General features: G+C 41.0%; 2 protein-coding genes across 2 annotated transcripts; one reads left to right on the forward strand and one right to left on the reverse strand.

The window, feature by feature from the left end:
• Positions 1–660: 660 nt before the first annotated feature.
• On the forward strand, positions 661–2,261 carry LOC135629220 (exopolygalacturonase-like). The gene is made up of 5 exons (XM_065136414.1): positions 661–810; positions 888–1,190; positions 1,261–1,550; positions 1,615–1,840; positions 1,921–2,261. The coding sequence occupies exons 1-5, from the start codon at positions 661–663 to the stop codon at positions 2,146–2,148; spliced, it is 1,197 nt and encodes a 398-aa protein (XP_064992486.1). The 3' UTR covers positions 2,149–2,261.
• A 120-nt stretch (positions 2,262–2,381) lies between these two features.
• Positions 2,382–3,323, reverse strand: LOC135628478 (uncharacterized). The gene is made up of 4 exons (XM_065135154.1): positions 3,225–3,323; positions 3,092–3,147; positions 2,787–3,012; positions 2,382–2,696 (listed from the first exon to the last, which is right to left on the reverse strand). The coding sequence occupies exons 1-4, from the start codon at positions 3,316–3,318 to the stop codon at positions 2,569–2,571; spliced, it is 504 nt and encodes a 167-aa protein (XP_064991226.1). The 5' UTR covers positions 3,319–3,323; the 3' UTR covers positions 2,382–2,568.
• Positions 3,324–14,983: the final 11,660 nt, after the last annotated feature.

Raw genomic sequence — 14,983 nt, forward strand, 5'->3', positions numbered from 1 at the left:
AGCATGTTACATAAGCATATTCTAACGTTTATTAACTTGACGGGAGAAATTTATATACTACGTTTTAAAAAATATAAGAGTTATTTTAGATATGAGTAAACTATAAGAATTTAAATGATAGTACGATCAAAATCATAAAAAGTTAAAATGAACATTATCTCATTATATATATATATATAAAAAAACTTGGTATACCATCAACATAAAATAAAAAAAAAAAAAAACAAAGAAAAAGATCTTATCACTTAGTTTCGTTGCAAACTTTTCCCAATAGACAACGACAACGATCTGACACTTTTTCTTGGACTTGTCTGATCATTTTTTATCCTTATTCTTCCTGTTGATTGTCCCATCGGTTATCAGTAGATCAATGACTTGTAAGCGTTTGTGATTCCAAAAATTATGTTTGCACAACTTAATGGAGAGAGAGGGGAGAGAGAAATGAATCATAAATGAGGAAGAAAGGAGGAGTTAGCAAGGTTATCTTAATGAGGAGAGAGTGAGGAGAACCATAAATGAGGAGAGGAAAAGAGGAGTTACTGTTCTCTTCACGCGAAAATTAAAGCCGCAAGCGCTTTACACCGAGCAGCGTATAAAATTTAAAGACGAGCAAAGAAAACGGCAGATGTTTTCTTGGTTCCATCCGGTGCAAGATTCACCATGCCCTCGAGATATTGGACAGCATTCTTCACGATCTTGGTTGTCTTCCTCTGCAGTTCCAGCGATGCCTGCAAAGCCGGCCAATCCAAGTGTCGGGTCTTCGATGTGACTCGCTTTGGAGCCGTTCGTGGATCCCAAGACAACAGTCAGGTACGTGTGTTGCATGTCTCCTCCTCCTCCTCCTCCTCGTAAGGCTGACGGATACATGTTATATGTATGTTTGCCAGGCTTTCTTAGCGGCTTGGAGCGCTGCATGCCGTTTCAAGGGGAAGGCGACGTTTGTGGTTCCAAAGGGAACCTTTAAGTTAAGCCCTGTGCAGTTCAAAGGCCCATGCTACGATGGCGCATCTCCATCCGTCAAGATCAGAGGAGTCTTGCAAGCCCTCCCTGGTTCTTCCGACGACAACTACTGGATCAAGTTCAGTGACCTGAACAGGTTATCAGTGGGTGGTGGTGGCGAGATCGACGGTCAGGGCGCTGACTCCTGGTCAGGCAACAAATGCAATAAGGAATGCAAGCTATCCAGCACTGTAAGATTTCCGTTCATCGATCGTCGTCCGTTCCTGCATCATCTCTTTGCTGACACTCGCACTCATGCAGACGCTGAAGTTTGACAGAGTACGCGACTCGAGGGTCGCCCGTCTCAGTTTGCTAAACAGCAAGGCGTTCCACATCAAGTTTCACAGGTGCGATAACATCGACGTTTACGGTCTCAAGATCTCCGCCCCCTGGAACAGCCGCAACACCGATGGCATTCATATCGCCGTCACCAACGGCATAACCATCAGAAGCTCCATCATCGGCACCGGCGACGACTGCATCTCCGTCGGTCAAGGTTCAAGGAACGTCACGATATCCAACATCATCTGCGGCCCGGGCCACGGGATCAGGTAACTCAAATAGTTTTCCATGGGTATCCGTGGATTGGTTTGACCTTTCTCCTCCTCGTCCTAGTGTGGGAAGCTTAGGCAGGTACGAGAACGAGATGGATGTGGTTGGTTTGGTGGTGAAGAACTGCACGATAATGCACACCGCCAATGGCTTAAGGATCAAGACATGGCCAGGTTCGTCAAAAAGTCGGGCGAGTGGCCTATTGTTCGAGGACATAAACATGATTGATGTCTCTAATCCCATCTTCATCGATCAGAAGTACTGCCCAGGAAACGATTGTTCAAGTGAGGTAAAGTGTTCCCTTCCATTCTCTCTCACAGATGAAGCTGCTCGAGTTAAGAGCTTCTTACAGAGCTTGTTGCTCTGCAGCCTTCAAAGGTGCAGATTAACGATGTCCAGTTTCGGAGGATAAAGGGAACGTCTCGGACCAAGGTAGCAGTGAACCTGCTGTGTAGCAGTGATGCCCCCTGCAGCAACATTGAACTCGACGACATCAGGTTGGAGTGCTCGGCTGGTGGGGAATGCAGGACAACCTCGTCATGCACCAACGTGAAGGCCAACTTCTCGGGCGTGCAGATTCCAAGTCCCTGTCTCTAGGAGCAGCACTAATGTTTGCCGTTCCCATATTCCTAGCAAAGGAGCCCTATCCTTGAGTTTTAGCATAGGTAGTCTTCTTAGTCTTGAAACCAGGATAGTAGGTTCTCATAGTTGAGGCTCATAATGCAACATGCGTGCGTTCTGCTTTGTCTTTAGTGCAGCTTACGCATGGCTGTTACTTTTATCTTCAATGCAGTATGCATGCGTTTACGAGTATATATAGACAAGTCCAGTTTCTAGCTAGAGTTATCTTTTCATCCATATATGTCTCACCATTTCTACAACTTTAATCCTCCTCCATTCTGTGTGATGAGGAGTGATTGAGTCGGAAGTACTGACATATGAAGGTTCTTAATACATTAATGGTAAGGTCTGGTCTTTGGTGATATATATGAACCCAGACAGTATGATCAGTACGCTTTACAGAAACAGAACACAGCTGAAGAGTATCAGCAAGTAAACGGGGACGGCGACTCTGTCTCCATGATCATAGTACCCACCATAGCCATCAATATCATCATCCAGGTGTTCATTAACGTTGAAGTCCCCTGCATCCAGCAAAACAAAGAAGTCAATGCCTTTCCTCTCGCATGGCGTGATCCATCACTACCATCGAAGACTCTCTCATCGGTTGCTACCTCTCTTACTGGTGTGGCCACAGCCTGCGTCGAGGGTGTAACGCACATCTCGGACCGATGCGCCATTGTAGAACCGGAAGTTGTAGAGTATGTTGTCCACGCAAGAGAGCACCAGCTTCGTCTCGGTGAGACACGGCCCACCGCAGTAGCCATCGGTTGCCTCTTGAGGGATATTTAGAGTCCCCCCTGCGTTCAGCCTATAGGACTCTTGGCAGCTGCTATAAACCTTTTTTACGTGCCACCAGAGAAATCATTGAGGAGATATGGAGAAAGAATTAGAAGAAACCCAGTGCTTCTTCACTTACGTAACGATCGTTGAAACAAGCCAACGCTGTTGCAACAATGTCTTCAGCATTTTGATCTGCGCAAACACATTGGGTAGGATTAGTCAATTTGTTTTCTTGGTGCAATCAATCAGAGTAACAAGAGAACGCTCACCTGACTTGCAACAAGACGTAGATAAGCAAAGCACAGCCAGCAAGAGGGACCAGCACTTGAGAGGGGAGATGGAAGACATGGTGCCTTCAAACATGTAAGATACAAGTGGAGAGGAGAGATACAACATTGTGGATTTATAATCAAACAGCTTCCCGGACAAACCTTCTTTCATCAGTTTGATCTTTTCGTCATGCTTTTTGGTGGATGATCCAACTAATGATTTTTCGTAAATGATGAGTGTGTTTGATAAAGAAATAGATTCAAAGGAGATGGGGCTACTTTGGTGATCAACCTTCTTGCTGATGCAACATTACTTTAGTGATCAGTGCTAGTAGTAGCTGTGACTTCAAATATGGGTGGATGAAGTGTTTCTAGTTCTAGTTTATGAGACAGATAGAATTAGGTGGGAAAAGACGTTCCGCATTCCTTTGACTTGATAGAATGGTTGCAGAAGACTGCATTTTCCACCCTACTCCAACCACCATTACTTTTCTTGGTAGCATTTGGAGAGGTTTCCTATTGAAACCTAAATCCCACTTGATGTATTCTTAACCAAATATCTTCGAGTATCACTATCAATTGATGTTTTATTATCATTATGCTAACATTCAGATGACAAAGATTAATCATAATGGCATATCTGTAAGTCTTTAGGTATTACTCACAATCGATTGAAGTTTCATTGTCATTATGCTACCACTCAGATAATGAAGATTGATTACAATCAAATATTTGTAATTTCTTGAATATAAGTACTAAACTTAAATTTAATTGAGTAGACACAAAAAAAAAATATTTTTAGATATTCAAAAAGATTATTAAGCCTACTTGGATTAGGAATTTTCTATAACCTTAGTTTTATTAGGGCTAATTCAATACCTTACTTGAGTTTAACCCAAATATAAATCCACGCCTAACCCAACCCAACTCAATTCAATCCATCGATATGATCCGATTAAAATGTTGATCGAAAATGTAGCATATTATTTTTTAGATTAGATTGATCCCAAGCAAATAAGTTTTTTTTTTAGAGGATAAGTGACAAAAAAAAGGGTCCATCAAAATCTTTGCCAGTCGATACTTTCAAAAATATGATTTTAAACTCTTGACCAAATCAATATTTATATCAAATAGATATAATGAAATAGTTGAAAAATAGATTTTTATTATATATATCTTGTGGACTTTAATCCACCCACAAGTGCCAAATTGAGGTCTCTCACGGTAAAAAGCTTTGGTTTGACACTAGGCAAAATATTCTTTATTAAAATATTCTTCACATCATCATCATCATCATCATCGTAGATGTATTTTAACGCACGTGAAGATCTCATCAAAATGCTTGACCCGATTGATTGATGGAGTTTTGGTGACGGATAAGAAAACGATTCTTGACTTCTTTCGTCACACTTAAAAAGTCACAATTTGTGCTCCTTTTCGATAACAAGAAAAAATCTGTGTGATGAAGTTTTATTAGGTGTTTGTGAGGCGTATGAAGTTATTATTTTTTTGGAGTCCTTAGATTATAATAATGCCTATCACAATTGAATTCTTTTTCTTTGCAATTCATATATATAAAGATGATCAGTCTTATCTAAAGAATATCAAAATATTGGTCATGCTATGTGATTTTAGATCAGTCTTTTCAATAACCTCTTTGTTTAAGAATAAATGATGATATTCATATTTATTAGATGATATTTTGAATATGATATATTTGTTGAATCTCGGATTTTGATGATATAATCAATTGGTGGGTTAATTGATCTAATCCATATTATTGAGTTAAGTGTGCAGGATTAACTACGATAACCAAAAAACATAAAGCAAGGATACCGGAGTCGAGCTCGATGGACGTTTAAGAGACCGAAGAATCATCGGAGATGCTGCCGGAACCATCCGAGAAGAAATCGGGAACGTGTCGGAAGTTCGCCGAAGAAATCGTCGGAGGCTCACGGAGATCACCAAGAAGGCTCGGCTACTCGTTAAAGTCATCACAAAGATTGGGAGCTTGTAGGGAGTCCGTCGGAAGAAGTTCGTCGGAAAGCTCGCCGGAACAAGACTCGACGTTCGCGGTTAAAAAAAAAAAACTTGCTTAGGATGTTTTTTTTGTGTTATGTAGTTCACCTATAATTAGGATTAGGATTAAGAAATAATCCTATATCCTGGTTAGGGGCCAACTGGGCCCAAAGTCAGATTTGGTTTGGGCTAAAATTAAGCCAAACAAATGAATTGGAGAGCCAGGCGGTGGCACCGCCTGGCTGGGCGGTGAAACCGCCCAGCACCCGAGTGCTGGGCGGTAACACCTCCTTGGCTGGGCGGTTGCACCGTCCAGCACCCGAGCGCTGGGCGGTGGCACCGCCTGGCTGGGCGGTGGAACCGCCAGCACCGGGAACCCTAAGAGAATTCAAATTTTGGAGCCCAAAATTTGAATCCTCTTGAGGCCTATAAATACTCCTCAAATCTCAGCTGAGGTTACAACTTTTGAAAAGCATTTTGATTGAAAGAAAAGTCTTAGAAAGTCTTAGCAAGTCTTGTTTTCAATTTGCTAGAGAGTTCTCCTCCTCCTTTCTTATTGAAAATTTGTAAGAGGTTGAGCTGCTTGTAAAAGGTTGTAAGAGGGGTGTTTACCCTTCCATTTCAAGAGACTTGCTAGTGGAAGGTGGGAGCCTCATCGAAGAGGGGCCTCGCAAGTGGAGTAGGTCATTTGACCGAACCACTCTAAAAATCGGCGTAATCTCTGGTTTGCTTTTTATTATTGTCATTTACATTACTGCAAATCTTCTTACTACTTTAGTTCCTTATTACTCTTGCTGCGCAACTTCAAGAATACGCCTTCAAGTTAAATTTCTCAAGTTTCGTTCTTAACGTACGAAAGATTTTGATTAAAATCGAAGTTTTAATCCGCTGCACTAATTCACCCCCCCCCTCTTAGTGCCGCTCCGATCCTAACAATATTATCATTATATGGATATTTTAAATATAAAAAATTATGAATATTTTATCTAAAAAATTATATTATTTGATTTTTAATCCTAAATGAATTTTATGTTAGCGCACCTAATTTTCGTTAGTTCGATGAAAATACCCATCGTCTCTGCCCTTTTCTCTCACCGCCCCCTCCGCTTCACCACGGTTTCTGTCTTGCCCATACTCGCCACCACCGTTGCCTCCTCCGTAATCTCTAGCTTCCCCCCTCCGCCTTTTAGTGCTGTCGCTGTCACCCCGCCTTCCACCAACCATCATCTCCGAGCTCTCTATTGTCAACCTTCGGGAAAATCGTCCGTAGTGAGCGGCGGCAGGCAAGGGATGAGTAAGAGGGAGTGGCAGAGGGCGACGTCGAAGTTGGACAGCTAGTAGCACGATCTCCCGAGAGATCGACAACGGAGAGCTTGGAGAGGTGGAGGTAGAAAGCTCAGAAAGGCTAATGGTAGTGGTGAGATCGCGGGAAAGGTTCCATGGAGCGATGGGGAGGTCGCTAAGCTCCCTCTGCAAGGAGCTCTTTTGATCGTGAGGAAAAGGAAGCTGTTCAATCACGTTGCCAGTGCCGCCGTCACCCCTGCTCTATGATCCTCGTGGAGGGAGAAAAGGAGGGAAGCATGGCCAGGGGATGAGCAAGGGGGAGCGACGAAGGGCAGGGCAGGCGACACCGAGGCTACGGTTGGGTCGGAAGGGCCGGGGTGCAATGAGCGGGGCCAGACAGGCAACCTAGAGGGTAATTACAACGACGAGGAAGGGTGAGTATGAGTGTGTTAGGACTCTAACTAGGAGCGTCCTAATTGAAAGAGACATTCATGTAAAACTTATCTAAGTCGACCCCTATTAAAGAGGTGAAAAGGTTGGCTAGGGTTAGAAGGTTGTTTCTTAGAGAAGAATTATGAGTCTTGAGTAGGAGTCCTATTATGAATTAGGGTTTAGAAGCCCTATAAATAGTGATATATTTCTCCTCTTTTCATAAGCAATAAATGAATCTTTTATGTAGCCTTTGAGAAGCAACTCCAAGGGAGGAACCCCTATAGAGTTCTAAGGAGGTTGATTCCCTAAAGAGATCAATCCCAAGTTTAGAATATGCAAGGGTTCTAATACCTGGTATCAGAGTAGCATTCTTGGCATCTCGCTGCCCTTCCACAGCTATCCATCAGCCCTTCACAACTGCCGAAAGCAATTCCCATAATTGCTTAAAAGATAGTCGCCAAATTCCGTCGTCATCTCCACCACCGTAGATCATCCTTTGATCTCTCCGTGAATTGCAATAGGTTCTGGTTTCCTACCTTACTGCCGCTGCAATTTAGTTATCCTTATTCAAAAATCTAAAAAAAAATAATTGTTCCTATATTACTGCATAAACTTTTCATTGTAAAGTTTTCATCTTTATGATGAAAGATATATTGCAGAATTCTAGTCACATAGCACAGCTTGTTTGATCTTGCTACTGCGTTTTTTCTATTCAAATCTCTATAAAATTTTTATGACAGCTTTGACACTTCCTAAAAATAGATTTTTCTTTAGTTTTTTCGAAAAATTCTCAATATAAACTATTGATCTTTTATGTCTAAGCTGTTATACTTGAAAATCTGTATTGTAAAATTCCAGCCGCATAGCACAAATTATTTGATCTTGATACTATATTTTTTCTATCCAAATCTCTACCAAATTTTTATGACAGGTTTAACACTTTCTAACAGCAGATTTCCCTTTAGTTTTGTCAAAAAATTCTCAATATAAACTATTGATCTTTTACGTCTAATCTGCTATACTTAAAAATCTGCACTGTAAAATTTCAGCTGCATAGCACAGTTTGTTTGATCTTGCTACTATGTTTTCTCTATCCAAATCTCTATGAAATTTTTATGATAGCTTTGACACTTTCTAACAGTAGATTTTCCTTTGGTTTCGTTGAAAAATTCTTAATATAAACTACTGATCTTTTACGTCCAATCTGCTACACTTGAAAATCTATGATGCAGAAAATTTCAGCTGTATATTATTGCCTTAACCCATCTATTTGCAATATTTTTTAAATAAAATTTCTTATATACTTCATAGATCATCTTGGCTTCCATTTAAGATTCATCTATTAAGAAATTTATCTCTGAAAATGATTTTGTGTTGTTGTAAATTTTCATCGCAAACCGCTGAAATTTTTCGACGAGAATTCTGCTATCGCAAATTGCACCAATTTTCTTGCTATTATACTACCAAAATTTTCTTGATTAAATTGGACATCCTTGCTATCATATAAATTAAGATTTTGCTGCTAATTCTCTCCTCAAATTTCTTAAGTTTTTGGTAGAAATTTCATCGAGAAATCGCTGTTTCTTCGATGACAATTCTGCTCTTACAAGACAACACATACCTATAGCAACTTCAATTGATTTCTATCAAACCTTTGCTGTCATCTATCACAGATCTAAAACTTTCATCCACAGCCCTAAAACTCCACCAAAACACACCTTCAAACTACACCCAAAATAGCCACAAAACAAGCCTAAACCACAGCCTACATCCACCGATCCACCAACCCTTTCGACCATTAGTTCTCTCAATCTATACATGCCTTTAACCTAACAACAAAAGAGAGATCTTAACATCAAATATTTGGAGGCATATACTATAGTATATGAGGAGGTAATCAATGTTAAATTTGAAGCCTTTGAGGTATAAATGGAGGATAAGATTCAGACTCTCTTTACCGAACTCAGATTGGGCCTGTTAGGATCGGAGCGGCACTAAGAGGGGGGGGAGGGTGAATTAGTGCAGCGGATTAAAACTCGTAAGTTTGAAAACGATTTCGTAAATACATAGAGATTTCAATTCGACAATAAATGACTTGGTGAAAGTAGCTTGAGTAAAGTGAGAAGATAAAAACCGAAAGCTTGCTACTATATAAATGACGGTTTAAGAAAGGTAAACACTCACAAATTCAATGAACACACCAATTTAAAGTGGTTCGGTCAAAATGACCTACATCCACTTGCGTAGCCTTCTTCGATGAGGCTCCCAACTTCCACTAGCAAATCACTTTGAAGAGGAAGGACAAATACCCCTCTTACAACCTTTTACAAGTGGTTCACACTCTTACAAATTTTTAATGAGAAAGAAGGAGGTGAACACTCAAGCAATTGAAAAACAAGACTTGCTAAAGACTTTGCTAAGGTTTTATCTCAATCTCTAACTTCTCAAAGGTTGTATTCTCTACTGAGAATTGAGGGGTATTTATAGACCCTAAGAGGATTCAAATTTGGGCTCCAAATTTTGAATTCTCTTGGGTTCCCGATGCTGGCGGTGCCACCGCCGAATCCGGTGGTTCCATCGCCCGACCTTACGGGTCACTGGTTGGGCTTCAGATCTGGCCCAAACCAAGTCATATTCAGGCCCATTTGGTCCCTAACCAGGATATAGAATTATTTCTTAATCCTAACCCTAATTACATATAAGCTACGAAGTTAAGACAGTCCTAAGTAGATCTTATAATCGGCAATGTCAAGTTTCCTTCCGGCAATCTTCTGACAGACTTTCGATACACCTTCGGATTTCTTCCGGTGGACTCCCAACAGGCTCCCGATCTTGTGGCAAGTTTAGCGAGTAGCCGAACCTTATTGGTGATCTCTGCGAACCTCTGACGATCTCTTCGGCGGACTTTCGAAAACTCCGATAAGTCCCCGATTTCCTCTCGGTTGGTTCCAGTAGCATCTCCGACGAATCTTCGGACTCTCGAACACCCATCGAACTTGACTCTGGTAGACTTGCTTTATATCTTCAAGCTATCGTAGTTAATCCTGCACATGTAAAATAAAACTTCGATTGAGACAATTAATCCTAAGTAATTAATCAAGTTATCCGGCATGTCATTGGTCCCTCGACACTTCATCCGATTCTTCAGTGCATCATCCTCTCTTGTGGCTTATTGCCTAATTGGCCAGTTGACTCCGCAACTTCGATATCCGTGGCGTAATACCCGCTCTTCTTGGCCTGATGCCCGAATCCACGGTTCGAAGCCTTCTGTCAATACGTCGACTGATCCACCGGCCCGACGTCCAATCTTCTGACATGTTCCTCTGGCCCAACATGATTTTGCTGCTTTAATTATCTCATCCTGATTGAAGCATCCTGCGTCACTCAAAATGCAGATTAAATCATAAACACATATCAAGTGATTTCATCATCAAAATACGAGATTCAACAATCTCCCCCTTTTTGATGATGACAACCACTTGATGACAGAGTTAACCTTAACTCCCGGAGTTTAAACAAACTCCCCCTATCAATATGCCATATTGATAGAACCTTGAATTCAAGCTAAATTCAAGTCATTGCAAATATTTATCATGAATATTTACAATACGTCATCATGCATAATATGATCATATTTCTCCCCCTTTGTCATCAACAAAAAGGAGAAGTGTCACTTTCTATGTGTTTGAGAGATGAATTCAACTTATTGCATGAAAAACATAATATCAAGTTTTATCATCATGCAATTTTGCTATTATCATCGATATGCAAGGTAGTATGATAGCAATTACTACAACATGCAAGCTAGCAAAATTTACAACACTTTTAGAACATACAAGCTAGCAGTTTTGAGATGTTCAAGAAAGCATCCCTTGCTTCTTGAAATACGTAAGTTTGCTAGATGTGCAAGCTAGCATGTTGTTAGAACCCTTGCAGATTCTAAACTTGGGGTTGATCTCTTTAGGGGATCGGCCTCCTTGGAACTCTATAGGGGTTCCTCCCTCCAAGTTGCTGCTCAAAGGCTGCAGAAAAGATTCATCTATTGCTTATCAAAAGAGAAGGAATACATGGCTATTTATAGGGCTTCTAAACCCTAACTCATAATAGGACTCCTACTTAAAACTCTTACTTCTAACCAAGTCCTAATAGGACTCCTACTCAAGACTCTTATTCCCTTACAACTCCTAATTCTTCTCTAAGAAAAAACCTCCTACATGAATGCCCCTCTCAATTAGGACTCTCCTAGCTAGAGTCCTAACAGAATGTCCCTCTCAATTAGGACTCTCCTAGCTAGAGTCCTAACAGTTTTACATGAATGTCCCTCTCAATTAGGACTCTCCAAGCTAGAGTCCTAACAGACCCGCCCTCTTCAAATCAGCCTTGTCCTCGAGGCTGATGATTCATGAATTCTGAGAATTTAATCTTCAAGTCGTCATAGTTCTCCCAAGTGGCATCTTCTATTGGTAGGTTCGCCCACTGTATTAGCACTTCATTAGTGGGTCATCGTCGTCGAGTCACGATCCGTCGATCAATAATGGCACTTGGCTGGGTCTGGAGTTCTCTTTGGGTAGTCATATTTGGTGGGTGGCTTTGGGTTATCTCCAAGCACCTATTTAAAACTTTTGTCTGGCTGTTGGTTTGTGGGTGATATGTCATACTCCTTTTCAATTTAGTACCCTGCATATGGAATAACTTTGTCCAAAATCTGCTCTTGAATATGCAAGTAGAATTTGTCACAAGCACAATGCGTCCCTTATAGCATAATTCTTTTGAGTCCCGATTGTAATGAGCCACGGAGCTTGGTGCTTCCTCTAATTTTTTTTTTTTTATCTTACTGGTCTCCGAATCTTCCTGCCATTCCATCTTAATATCCTCAAGGAAGTCGCTGGTCGGAAGTGAAACGACCGAAACTTCAACTTGCTCGGGTAGCTGCGAAAGCGCATCTGCAAGAACATTCTCTTTCCCCTTTTTGTAAGTTATTTCATAATCAAATCGAAGAAGTTTTATTACCCATTTTTGCTGCTCAGGGGATGATATCTTTCGCTCCAAAAAGTACTTGAGGCTTTTTATGGTCGGTTTTAATTTGAAATCGTCGACCAATCAAGTAGGGTCTCCACCTCGTTGCTGCACGCACAATGGCGAGCATCTCCTTATCATATGTTGACTTATTTTGATGGGAGGGAGATAATGCCTTGCTAGTGTATGTGAGTGGTCGACCATCTTGCATGAGAATGGCTCCAATTCCGACTCCAGATGCGTCGGCCTCAATAATGAAGGGTCGGTTGAAATCTGGTAGTGTTAGCACCGGCGTTGTCGTCATGGCTGCCTTAAATTTGTCAAAGGCAGTGGAGGCTCTGTCCAACCATTGGAAGACATCTTTTTTCAGTAAGGAAGTAAGTGGTGCACTGATCTCTCCATAGTTTTTCACGAACTTGCAGTAGTAACCTGTTAAACCCAGAAAGCCATGTAGCAATTTTATGTTCCTCGGGGTCAGCCAGTTTTGCATTGCTCCAATTTTGAAGGGGTCTACTGCCACACCTTCCTTTGATATGATATGCTCAAGATATTCCATCTTCTTTTGAAGAAAGCAAAAATTCATAGTGGTTGTTGTGTGTTCAAAAGGTGGTTTTTGGTATGTCTTCTTCGCATACTCGTATTTGATGATACCCGGATCGAAGGTCCAGCTTTGTGAAGATTTGTGCTCCCTTAGCAACTCATCTACTACTGGAATAGGGTATTTATCCTTGATGGTTATGCCATTGAGAGCTCGGTAATCAACACATAATCGCTATATTCTATCCTTCTTTCGTATGAGGAGCACCGGTGAAGAGTAGGGGCTGCAACATGGCCGAATAACTCCTGTTTTGAGCATCTCTTTTACAATCCTTTCTATTTCATACTTTTGGAGATGTAGATACTGATATAGCTGAGCATTTGCTTGAGATTTTCCTAGAAGAATCATTATACAATGATCATGCCGATGGGTAAGATGTAGGTTGCGCGGTTCGTCAAATATATCTGAAAATTCTGCAAGCAAAGGAAGTAGATTTGGATCTTCAAATTCTATTGGCTCTCCTTTAATTTGCTGCTTAAGTTGTACCAAAAAGCCCCTGCATGCTTTATGCAAAACCTTCTCCATTTGTTGTGTGCAAATCATCGTTACGTCGCCCTCACGTTTCCCGTGCAGTATCACCTGTTTCTCCTTACTGTAAAATTTCATAATTAGTTGCATAAAATTCCAAGAAATATTACATAATGTCGTCAACTATTTAATTATAAGGATGGCCTCGTGATCATCAAGAGGGAGAAGGAAGAAATATGCAATTATCTCTTAGTAAGGCCTTATGATCAGCAATAGTTTCACTTGTGGGCGCCTACGATCATACTTCAAAATCCATTCGTTGGCGACCTTAACGACAAACCTGCTGCAATTCTCAATAGGTAAGTTCATATGGATAGCAACCTTACTATTTATGAAGTTATTAGTGCTGCCCGTGTCGATGAGAATAGTGATCGGTTGTTGTTTGAGAAGGCCTCCAACTTTCATCGTTTGCGGGTTTGAGTAGCCAGCTAGTGTATGTACCGTAACTTTGGTCGGTTGTGGCTCTTCTTCTGCATCTTTTTCTTTATGTTCAAGGCTCTCTTCTGGATGTTCAATGACCTCTTCTTCTATCGGTTCAATCATAAGAAGTCTCCCTTTACTACAGCGATGCTCACGGCTCCATGGCTCGTCACAATGCCAACATAATCGGGACCCATAAGGCCGAGACGAACGATCATGACATATGGAGATGCGCTAAGATGTTAACAAAACCAACGGGGACGAGATAGATGATCACAGGGCATGGAGATGCGCTGTTGCACACATAGATCTTGATGTGAGTGATGTCCCTAGATAACATAATCTTTAATATATGATGTTTTTATGTTCTTCCGCTGTGTATGTGATGTCGCCCCCCAGATTTCTCAACAATGGTATCAGAGCTTTTTATTTTTATTTTTGATAAGTAAATTTTTTTTTGATAAGGTGGTATCAGAGCTAGGTTGTTCATATGAAAGATTGGTTTTGAACTGCGTGTGATATGTTTTGGAGAAGCTTTTGACGTCAAAATCATTGACACAAAAACAAGAGGCAGTCGCAAGGGCGATCGCCACCCCCCATCCCCCTCGTAGCCATCTGCGTGCGTGCAGCTGCTTGCAGATCATGGTGTCAGACTTATCTTGTAACGATGGTGTTGACTTAATTGGACCAAAATAAGTCAACACCATCGTCTTTATTTTCAAAAAATATTGCTTTTAAATCCCTTATGTGGCATACTTGATGTCAACCGCCTCACTGGTCCGAATTATACAGATTAACTCTGTAAATTGAGAATTATTCTCATGATTGAGAAAATCATGTACGTCCTTGATATAGTGATTGATGCCTATACCCGAGGAAGGAGTAAGCAATGATGAGATAACTCACTACATGAAGTACATATACGACTCCACTCTTGCTCAGTATTACATGTTGGGCTCCATGACTCCTGAGTTATAGAGGCAGCATGAAAAGATGGATGTCAGATCCATTCTCCTACATGTCCACAAACTGTTTGAGGAATAAGGAAGGACTCGCGATATGAGATATCCAAGACCATCTTATGCGCTAGGATAACTGAGGTGACATCAGTTCAGAACCATGTCCTAAAGATGATTGAGTGGATAGAGAAAGTTACAGGTCTAGGAATGGTCCTAGAGGATAACCTGTATATGGATCTTGTACTTCAATCCATACCAGATTCCTTTTCACAGTTCATAATGAATTTTAATATAAACAAGTTTGAGGTGACTCTCCTTGAGCTCCTCAATATGTTGAGGGAGGTAGAGAGCACTATCAAGAAAGTGAAGTCAATTTCCTATACTGGTGAGACCAGAAAGAAAAGGAAGACAGAAAAGTCCCTTAAGAAAGGCAAGGGTAAGGGCAGATCGGGTAAAGCAAAGATTGCTAAGAAAGACCCGGCAAAGGATAAAGGCCAGTGTTG

This window comes from Musa acuminata, chromosome BXJ3-1 (assembly GCF_036884655.1).
Source record: "Musa acuminata AAA Group cultivar baxijiao chromosome BXJ3-1, Cavendish_Baxijiao_AAA, whole genome shotgun sequence".
In the NCBI taxonomy this organism is placed as follows: domain Eukaryota; kingdom Viridiplantae; phylum Streptophyta; class Magnoliopsida; order Zingiberales; family Musaceae; genus Musa; species Musa acuminata.

Excerpts from the sequence above, each read along its gene's own strand:
- LOC135628478 (XM_065135154.1), bottom strand. The coding sequence starts at position 3,318 with ATGTTTGAAGGCACCATGTCTTCCATCTCCCCTCTCAAGTGCTGGTCC. Across the intron at positions 3,148-3,224 it reads TACGTCTTGTTGCAAGTCAG|ATCAAAATGCTGAAGACATT; the intron begins GTGAGCGTTCTC and ends GTGTTTGCGCAG. Across the intron at positions 3,013-3,091 it reads CTTGTTTCAACGATCGTTAC|GTTTATAGCAGCTGCCAAGA; the intron begins GTAAGTGAAGAA and ends CACGTAAAAAAG.
- LOC135629220 (XM_065136414.1), top strand. The coding sequence starts at position 661 with ATGCCCTCGAGATATTGGACAGCATTCTTCACGATCTTGGTTGTCTTC. Across the intron at positions 811-887 it reads GATCCCAAGACAACAGTCAG|GCTTTCTTAGCGGCTTGGAG; the intron begins GTACGTGTGTTG and ends TATGTTTGCCAG. Across the intron at positions 1,191-1,260 it reads AATGCAAGCTATCCAGCACT|ACGCTGAAGTTTGACAGAGT; the intron begins GTAAGATTTCCG and ends GCACTCATGCAG.